Here is a 10,834-nt window from a genome sequence, read left to right on the forward strand (position 1 = left end):
TTCAGCGACCCCATGGACTGCAGCCCACCAGGCTCCTCCATCCATGGGATTTTCCAAGCAAGAGTACTGGAGTGGGGTGCCATTGCCTTCTCCTAAACTCTTCCTAAACATGTTATTTAGTAAGTTAGTCACATCATAAGAAAGTTTGACAATCTAAACACAACTCTATTCCATTTATAAAAATAACAACATCTTCCTCTCCTGCCATATTGAAATGCTACATTATTGGTGAAACTTTGTATGTCACATGAGAAACTGGGCTTTTGGTATGACAGACCTATAACATTTCCATTGATTGCACTTATTTTGCTCACTTGTCAATTCTGAAACCTTTAAAGGGGGAAAAAAAAAAAAAGGCACACCAAAAAAATCTTAAAAAGATCCTCTAAAAGAGAGGAGAAAAAAATACTAAATAAAATGAACTGACCAAAAGTGATATAATTTGTTTCTGGAGTTAAGGTTGCACCCATAAGCTGAACTAGGATAAGTACATTAGTTCTCTAATACAATATGATCCTCTGTGGTCTATACTCTGAAAGACACAGTTGAAATGAAACCACAATAAAAAGAGGGAAATGACAAAGGTTTTGCTACCTATATTTATCGATTCTTCCTAAGACACACATAATATTTAAGAGTTCAAACTGAGGAAACTTGAACTGTTAAAAGAACTTTAGAAAGCTAAGTTCTGTCTAAAAACATTGGGTTTGACTTTAAGGAAAAATGGAGAAAAAGATCAATCAGAGTAAACTCACCAGCACTATTAGAAAAATGATTTAAAATATGTCTTACTACAAATGATGTACATCTGTAACATCATTTTGACAGACAAAACTTCTCAGCTTATCTGTGGTTTTACTATGGGGATGGATCTCAAACATCAGGAAAATTATAATGCAAAAAATTACATAAAAGAATAGTGTCTCTAATTACAATTGTGGATAATCTTTATACTCAAAAATTTGGCTTTCAGATTGAAGAGTTATTCTGAGTCATATTTGAGAATTGAGGCTATTCTGAAATCTACAAATGAATCTACGTAATCTATGGTAAAATATGCTGCAAGATTCATATTCTTCAGAAATGTCTAATTTAGTACATCTATAAAAGTTTATTATCCTAAATACTCATAAATCCATAATTGATCATCAACTGCTTGCTGTTCTTCCATTTTCTTTTTTTTCTACAGAAAACTAAGGTAGGACCAGATTTTTAAAATAAACATATAAATCTCATTCAAAGTATCTTTTAAACAATGTTTCATACTCCTATTAAAAAAAGCTGAATGACAAACCACCAATAACCAAAAATGATAAAGGTGCACTGAAGAAGGTTGGGGGATTTAGCAACTGAGAGGAAAGCAAAGTATAGAAAATATACAAAAGACAGAATGCAAAATTCAGAAATGAGAACCAGGCTAAGATTTAAAGTTTTAGAGGACTATAGTCAAATGTCTTGAACATGAAAGAACTCAAAGAATACTGTTCCAGGCTCTTTTTGAAGAAATTACTAAATGAACTTTAATCAAACAAGTGATCCCTAAAGGAACCATGACAAAAAGACTGGTGATGAACATTGAATCTATTTACTGTGGAAAAGGATTAAAACAAATACAAAAATAAGGTTAAGAATACTGAAAATGGTATATGTCCTTGACAATGGAAAAATGATAAAACCAACAAATAAAAACTGAAAGGAAGTAAAAGGACAATAAATATGAGATCAAGAAAGTTCACAGATTGCTTCCACATGGTAGCAGCACATCAAGGAATATAATTTAGAATTACCAAATAAAGACGTATAGGTATGAGCATTTTTAATAGTACAAAGAAATACTACATTCAGAATGCTAATATTGACTAATACTGGTAGCAGAGGAAAAAGTATGAATGGGGTTAAGAATAGGAAATTTAAAGCTACTTTAACCCATTTTAATGGGAGAGAATGGCCATAAGAATAGAAGACTACTGGAATCATATAACATTCAAACTTGAAGGATGAGGATAAACATGAAAACAAACATACAACTTCTCTAAAAATCCAAACTACATACATATAAAGCAACCACAGAGTGAAAGAAAGAAAGATAACTCAACTTAGTTAAAAAAAATTGTGACAGAACCAAGATCAAAGAAACCTATCACATCGATGAAAATAAGGAAATTTAAATCAACTACTGAAACAAAAGATTTTCATGTAGGATTACTAAGGATTACAACTCTCTACTTAAAGCAAGAGGCGTGCTTAAAACAAAGCAACTCAGAAGGGTTGAAAATACCAATAAAAGGATAAACAAAGAATACATTAGGTAAATAGAAACCAGAAGAAAACAAAGGTTGTGAGTCTAAAACGCGTCAAACTTTAAGACAAAAAAGGACACTTTATAAAAATCCTAAAGGATACGTTCACAGTATAGTTATAAAAGAGATTCATCTGTATCACAAACAGTATCAACAATCTTAAAAAAGAATTGCAATATACCAAAGAAAATATTGGTACTGAAAGATGTGGATTGAGATGTTATTTCTCAATCCATGACAGAGCAAGTAGACAAAAACTAAGTGAAGACACAGAAATCTAAATAATGTGATTAGTAATCTAGATCTGGTTGATAAATATCTAATTCCATACCCTAAAAAAGAACTAATATATCTGTCTTCAAGTTAAATAGCCCATACATTTGTCAAAAGGTGGTAAAAAGTATTTGAGAACTTGAGCTTACCCTTAAAGTTTTGAACATCAGTTACACCAACTAACTAGGTCTAAAACAATGATAAAAATGTCTATCTCAAAGAATTTTCTAGTTTCCTGGTGGTGCAGTGGATAAGAATCCACCTGATATTGTAGGGGACATGGGTTCAATCCCTGGTCCAGGAAGATTCCACATGGCATGCAGCAACTTAAGCCCATAAACAACAACCACTGAGCCTGCACTCTAGGACCCACGAGCCACAACGACTGAGCCTGTGTGCTCCAACTACTGAGGCCTGCACACCTGGAGCCTGTGCTCTGCAACAAGAAGCCACTGCAATGAAAAGTCTGCACATTGCAACTAGAGAGTAACCCCCACTCTCCACAACTAGAGAAAGCCCATGCACAGCAACAAAGAGCAGCCAAAGAAGATAGAGTATATGTTTAGTTTCTAAAAAAAAAGAAAAATAATTTTCTAAAGATTAAATGATGTTTTTAAAGCTTAGTAGTCTCTCCATGGTCTCAAATAAGTATATGGTTCTTATTATTATAGCATATTTGAATTATGTTTTAGGTATTTTTCATTGAAAGAAAACAATATTTCTGAGGCATAGTCATCTATTTATCTATTAAAAAAGCAAAATAAAATCATCTACAAATAATCTAAAAAACTTATTTTTTCAAAATGGAAACTACTATTACAAATTATTGTTTGTGTATAAAATACACAATCTAGAACATAAAAAGTCTTTGTAATTTTATACTTCCCTGAGCAAGATTTAGTGATTAGTCTGTAAGATTTTTTATGACATAAATATATCATAAATTATTCATATTACATTCAACTCAGTTCAATAATATGTCTTAGAGATATCTTCCCATTCAAGAGATTACATCCTTTTTAAAAAATATTGTATAGTGTTTTATTATAGAATATTATATGAAGTTGTGATTACTTCTAATATGAGTAATCACAAACAAGGGTATAATATGTTTTGGAAGTAAAGCTACATTTTGGAAAATAATTGCCAGTCTCACCAGGTACAATATATATAATATGCTACAGCTTGTATAAGAAACAGAAATGAAATAAGAACATTTGTGTTCACTTGTTTATGCAGAAAGAAGACTAGGGAAGATTTAAAAACAAAAAAACTAATAACTATTATTTTCTTTGAGAGTCACACTGAAAACCAGGTAAATAAGAGACAAGGATAAGAGTTTTTACTTGTCTGCCCTGTACTTTTGAACTTTTAAATTTTGAATCATATATTACCTACTCAAATAATTAAAGATAACTAAAGAATTTACACTTTTCTTTTTTCCCCATGTCCAAAATGCAAAACAAAACAAAACAAAACACCCAGATATCTCAAGATATTACATAAATAGTAAAATTGAAAGCATTTCTACAGGTTAATTCTCATATAAAAACAAAGCACAAAGTGCAATTATCATACAGTACATACTGCAAGCTAAAAGTAGTGACAGACCAAATACAGTTTTGTATGTAAATGAAGAGACAATGTTTGAATTTCTAAAGAAGTTCCTTTATTTTTTTCTACTTCTGTTTTTCATAAAATACTCCATCTCAAGAGATCTGTCAATCACTAAAACAGCAAGAATCTTTCCTGAGATATTTCTGTACCATTGCATCCTTCTTCCTTTTCTCCACATGATCTACACTGCCTTTTGTCTTGTCTCTTCTCTTTACCCCTTCCTTCCATTTATACCCAGCACAGAAGAGGAATACAGCCTATCTTTACACAGACATAGCAGGGTACTATAATACCTACTAAAATATTTTAAGTGAAGTGTTACCTAAACCTATTTCATTTGTACTTTGAAAATTTCTTAAACTCCAATTTCAGAAGCTTCTTGTATCAATAAGAATCTCAAATTAATTTATAATCATTACACAAACTATATTCTGGACTGAGTTAAAACAATGACTTCATATGAAATGCTCTACCATTTGGAGTTTATGTCTGGGTGTTGAAATTAATGTAAAACTAAGATATTCATTGTGTAATGTGACATGCACATATTAGCATGAACAAAAAAGATAACTAAAGGAACTGTTAACTTATATGAAATACTGCATGCATGAGTGCTCAGTAGTGTCAGACTCTTCGCGACACCATCGACTATAGCCCGCCAGGCTGCTTTGCCCACAGGATTTTCCAGGAAGAATACTGGAATGGGTTGCCATTCCTTCTCCAGGGAATCTTCCCAATCCAGGGATCAAACCCACATTTCCTAAGTCTTCTGGTGGATTCTCTACCACTGAGCCACCTGGGAAGCCATTATATGAAACATTAAACACATTATAAAATGCCTATTTTTAAGAAGTTTCAACTATGCGTAAGGTAGTAAATAAGATATTTTGAATAATGCATTATTTTCATTTAAAATTAGAATATGATAAGTAGGCATAATATATAAGATATTTTGAATAATGCATTATTTTCATTTAAAATTAGAATATGATAAGTAGGCACATAATATATATATGAACTTGGTTTTTAAAATTTGATGACTCAGAAGAAATTTTTAAATCTTTTCCTGTGCTGTGCTTAGTCACTCGGTCACGTCCAACACTTTGCAACCTGATGGTCTGTAGCCCACCAGGCACCTCTGTTCATAGGAATTCTTCAGGCAAGAATACTGGAGTGGGTCGCCATGCCTTCCTCCAGGGGATCTTCATCTTACATGAAAACAATGATTACGAATATGAACTTCTACCTTATATGAAAATATTACAAGAATATTTATCTTAAGAGCTGAACAAATCATTATTTACTACAAATCAATCAGTATTTTTAAGGATTTACAAACCTTTTTAAAATTAAATTCTGAAAAATTTTACCTTCATGTGATTTTTCAAAGGATCCAAAAGATTGAACTGAACATTGCACTTTGGACAGGCTCTTGGAAAAGGTGTTCCATTTTTAGATTGATTTGATGAAGTATTTGAACCTAAAATAAATTCAAAATATATGTGATTCATCACTTTTTAACCTTCAATAACCACTATTAATCATTTGTACTACAATTTCTATAATTCATATATAAATACTATAATTTCTTTATATATGCCACATTTCATATTTACCTTTTGATGACACAGCCTGGGGAGATGTCACTGAAAGAGATTTAACTGAAGAAAATACAGCTGAGGAATTTGTTCCAGAAACACCTTCACTGGGTTTAGACTTTTTTGGGTTAACACTGTTTACTTCAGAAGTAGAAGGACGTTTTGATAAAAATGAACTTTCATTCATACCTACAATGATTTAAATAGTGGAAAAATATTTTTAAAGTCTTCAGAATATTGCTTACAACTAAGTAAAAATACTTTGGAGCTAAATTAAAAAATACTTTGGAGTCAAATTAAAAGTAATATAATCAACATATCATACAAGTAACAATAAATAATGGCAAAAATTGATGTGATCTAAAGTTAGGGGATAAAAAGAAACTACAAAATATCTATTATATACAATATACACTCAAATAGTTCATAAAATACCTTTCAATGTGGGAAAATAATAAATACGGCTTCAAATAAATATATAAATAATGACTATGAAAGAAGGCAGAGCAAAATAAAATATGTCAAGCAAAAAAAAAAACTTAAAACACAAAGCATATGCCAAACTAAGTTCCCACAAATAAATTAACTTTAGATGCTTAAGTAAATGAGTTTGTTTTAAAAAAAAAATTTTAGAGAGACACTTCAGAAGCTTTTAACAACTTAAAATGTCTAATGAAAAGTTAGTTTTGTCCACTTAACAAAGAGGTGGTCTACTCATGGCTTTCAAAAAACTCAACATTCAAAAATGAAGATCCTGGCACCTGATCCCATCACTTCATGGCAAATAGAGGGGGAAACAGTGGAAACTATGACAGACTTTTTTTTTCTTGGGCTCCAAAATCACTGCAGATGGTGACTGCAGCTGTGAATTAAAAGATGCTTGCTTCTTGGAAGAAAAAGCTATGACAAACCTAGACAGCATATTAATAAGCAGAGACAGTATTACTTTGCTGACAAAGGTCCATCTGGTCAAAGCTATGGTTTTTCCAGTAGTCATGTATGGATGTGAGAGTTGGACCATAAAGAAGGATGAACACCAAAGAACTGATGCTTTTGAACTGTGGTGCTGGAGAAAACTCTTGAGAGTCCCTTGGACTGCTAGGAGATCAAACCAGTCAATCCTAAAGGAAATCAATCCTGAATATTCATTAGAAGGACTGATGTTGCAGCTGAAGCTCCAATACTTTGGCCACCGGATGCAAAGAACTGACTCATTGAAAAGGACTGATGCTGGGAAAGATTGAAGGCAGGAGAAGAAGGGGACGACAGAGAAGGAGATGACTGGCTGGCATTACTGACTCAGTGGACATGAGTTTGAGCATGTTCTGGGAGATGGTGAAAGATAGGGAAGCCTGCCATGCTACAGTCTATGGGGTCGCAAAGAGTAGGACATGATTGAGTGACTAAACAATTCATGGCTTTAGGTTATATTGTCCATTTATTCTTACACACAAAGTTGAAATGGCTAATCTTGAATGATAAAACCTCACACATTCATGTGAAAGGGCTCATAATAGAGTTAGGATTATACAACGGTTTTAAATTTAGCTTCCCCAGAGCCTAAAGGGCTCTTCCTTAGGGAATATACTGGGTGTGTTTGACAGAGAAGCTGTGATTTTATATGCTATTTATTAGACTTTTGAATAAAATTTTGTTTTTATAAGGATTTCATTCCTAAGTGAAGTTTTATTTTGAAAACTATAACCTTAAAGCCTAAAGGACTGTAGCCTTAGAGGATTAGCAAGAGAAATGGAAATAGGCTATACGTAGGCTGAGTAAAAATTCTTTTTGAAAATAAAACACACTGTACTTGGTAACAAGGATTTTAAAACTGCACATATTTTAATGCTCTCACAACTGTACACTGAAAGTAGAAGCAAAAAATACTCCAGGCTTTCAAATCAGACAGGTTAAGTTCAAATCAAAGCCCTGTCACCGATAAGTTATGTATTCTTGGCTAATTTAATTAACTTCTCTGAGCCTCTGTTTCTTCTTTTGTAAAGTAAGAGTTATAACACCTTATTTTACCCAGTGCTTTATAGTGCATTTAAAAATAAAGCATGCAACACAGTATTTAGTATAAAGAAGGCATTTAATAATAAATGCAAGCTACTATCATTACTAAAAAAACCTTTCATATCTTAACTTTTAAGAGCAACCAACACAACATCTGGCACACAGAAAGCATTCAATAATAAAGGAATAGTATCTTGTCATTACTGCTGCTGCTAAGTCGCTTCAGTCGTGTCCAACTCTGTGCGACCCCATAGACGGTAGCCCACCAGGCTCCCCCGGTCCCTGGGATTCTCCAGGCAAGAACACTGGAGTGGGTTGCCATTTCCTTCTCCAATGCACGGAAGTGAAAAGTGAAAGTGAAGTTGCTCAGTCGTGTCCGACTCTAGCGACCCCATGGACTGCAGCCTACCAGGCTCCTCCGTCTATTGGATTTTCTAGGCAAAAGTACTGGAGTGGGGTGCCATTGCCTTATCCATTGTCATTATTAATAAGATATTTTATATCTTAACATACTTTAGAGGGCAAAAATTATTCTAACAGATTCATCTGTCTGCTTAATAAGGGAAAATATGCCCAGAAAACAAGGGTATTACAATACCTAGCTCCTCTGTTTCATCCTTTGAGATAACATAAAAATGATTTTTTTTTTTTTTTCTAACTTGAAAGCATGTGATTACTGATGGCTATTATAAGTAACTGGGAAAGCTTCTGTATAATCAGAGTAGCATTCTTGTGAGATGCTTAGGCTACTTGAAAAGTTAATGAATAGGGATATTTTGGATTAAAATTCTGATTATGTAACAGCTAGATAGTACAAACAGACTGTTTTATGATAAGAATTTTTTTAACACGAGAAACAAAATTACTCTGAATTTGAGAGTTTTAAATTCTGACCCTTTAACTTATCTCTGTTATCTTTGGCTATCATTATTTCCTACACTCAATAGCTCTATCTCTGCCAGTAAAAATTCTATTCTCATTCAAAATCAAACTCAAACTCAGTTCTTTCCAAACATCCATGATCACTTGACCTTGATCAGTTAATCATGCTAGAGAACATACACCTGTTACTATTCATAACAAATATTTGTTGTAGAGCCCTTTAAAGCTTACAAAGCATTTCACATTTTATTTATCTTAGTTGGTTTTCAGAAAGTCCTAAGTAAAAGAGAGCAAGAATTAAAATTGTATCTATAAATAGCTGATTGCAGGTCTGGAGAATCAATGCATTAAATAAGAAAAATAACATTTCCATTTCAATAATCTGAGAAAACTGAAGTGTAAAGACATGCTACAGACGACAAAAATCTTAATAGCAGCTTAACACTACAGCTTTAAGTCGCTCTGCAGTTTTAAAACGCTAGTAGAGCAGGAGTCATTGTTCTTACTTAGTCCCAAGTCATTTCAAGAACTCAGGTTTTTCTATAAATACAAGTCCATGTGTTTCGTGAAACCAGACTTAAGACAATGATTTTTCTCCTTATTTCTTCTGGTTATTACCTATTTTAGTAACTAGATTTCTAAAAATATGTAGGTGAAACACCCAAAGAAATGAACATCAACTAAATATTATATAAATGGAAAGACATTTTAGGTACTGATATTACTATAAAAATGGGGAAACATTTCCTAAATTTTCCACGCTTATTAGTGAATAAGCCAAAAATTCCCCCAAATCTGTATTCAAATCACTATTTTAAATATTTGAAATATATCAAAATACTAGTATACAAAGCATAATTCCCTGTACAAAGAATTTTCAATTAGATAAAACTGTTTCATAACACACTACATTATTTAAGTTAATGAAGAACTTTGTTTTTTACAGTCACTAAATTGTGTCTGACTCTTTGCAACCCCAAGGACTGTAGCATGCCAGACTCCTCTGTTCTCCACTATCTCCCACAGTTTACTCAAATTTATGTCCACTGAGTCAGTGATGCTATCTCACCATCACATTCTTTGTTGTGCCATTCTCTTTTGCTTTCAATCTTTCCCAGCATCAAGGTCTTTTCCAATGACTCACTCTTCGCACCAGGTGGCCAAAATATTGGACCTTCAGCTTCAGCATCAGTCCTTCCAATAATATTCAGGGCTGATTTCCTTTAGGATTGACTGGTTTGCTTTCCTTACAGTACAAGAGACTCTCAAGAGGCTTCTCCAACACAATTCAAAAGCATCCATTCTCAGCGCTCAACTTTCTATATGGTCCAACTCACACGTTCATACATGACTACAGGAAAAACCATGGTGTGCTGCAGTCTATGGAGTCACAAAGAGTCGGACACGATTGAGTGACTGAACTGAACTGAACAGGAAAAAACCATAGCTTTGACTATATAAACCTTTGGTGGCAAAGTGATGTCTCTGCTTTTTAATACAGTCTAGGTTTGTCATAGCTTTCAAGGAGCAAGCGTCTCTTAATTTCACGGCTGCACTCACTGTCCACAGTGATTTTAGAGCCCAAGAAAATAAAACCTTTCACTGCTTCCTTTTACCCCTTCTATTTGCCATGAAGTGATGGGATTGGACACCACGATCTTAGTTTCTTTGAATGTTGAGTTTCAAGCCAGCTTTTTCACTCTCCTGTTTCACCCTTAGCAAGAGGCTCTTTAGTTCCTTTTCACTTTCTGTCACTAGAGTGCTATCATCTGCATATCTGACGTAGTTGATATTTCTCCTGGCAAACTTGATTCCAACTTGTGTTTCATTCTGTGGCCTCTGCTGAGTTTTCAAATTCGCTGGCATATTGAGTGCAGCGCTTTAATAGGGTGATCTTTTAGGATCTGAAATAGTAGAGCTGGATTTCCATCATTTTCACTAGCTTTGTTTGTAGTAATGCTTCTGAAGGCCCACTTGACTTCACACTCCAGGATGTTCAGCTCTAGGTGAGCGATCTATGGTTAACTACACCATGGTTAACTAGGTAATTAAGACTTTTTTGGTATACTTCTGTAGGTATTGCCACCTCTTCTTAATCACTTCTCTTTCTGTGAGGTCCTGACCGTTTCTGTCCTTTATCATGCCCAT

General features: G+C 33.6%; 1 protein-coding gene across 8 annotated transcripts in view; it reads right to left on the bottom strand.

The window, feature by feature from the left end:
- The window catches only part of ZNF280D (zinc finger protein 280D), a 120,616-nt gene that overhangs the window by 70,605 nt on the left and 39,177 nt on the right, over positions 1-10,834 (bottom strand). For all 8 annotated transcript variants that reach the window (XM_010836793.1, XM_010836792.1, XM_010836794.1 and 5 more), the window contains 2 exons: positions 5,807-5,977; positions 5,561-5,670 (listed from right to left, as the gene is read on the bottom strand). In XM_010836793.1, the coding sequence (XP_010835095.1) occupies positions 5,561-5,670; positions 5,807-5,977 (281 nt within the window). The remainder of the gene's footprint in view (positions 1-5,560; positions 5,671-5,806; positions 5,978-10,834) is intronic.

Source organism: Bison bison, unplaced genomic scaffold (genome assembly GCF_000754665.1).
Source record: "Bison bison bison isolate TAMUID 2011002044 unplaced genomic scaffold, Bison_UMD1.0 scf7180017864066, whole genome shotgun sequence".
In the NCBI taxonomy this organism is placed as follows: domain Eukaryota; kingdom Metazoa; phylum Chordata; class Mammalia; order Artiodactyla; family Bovidae; genus Bison; species Bison bison.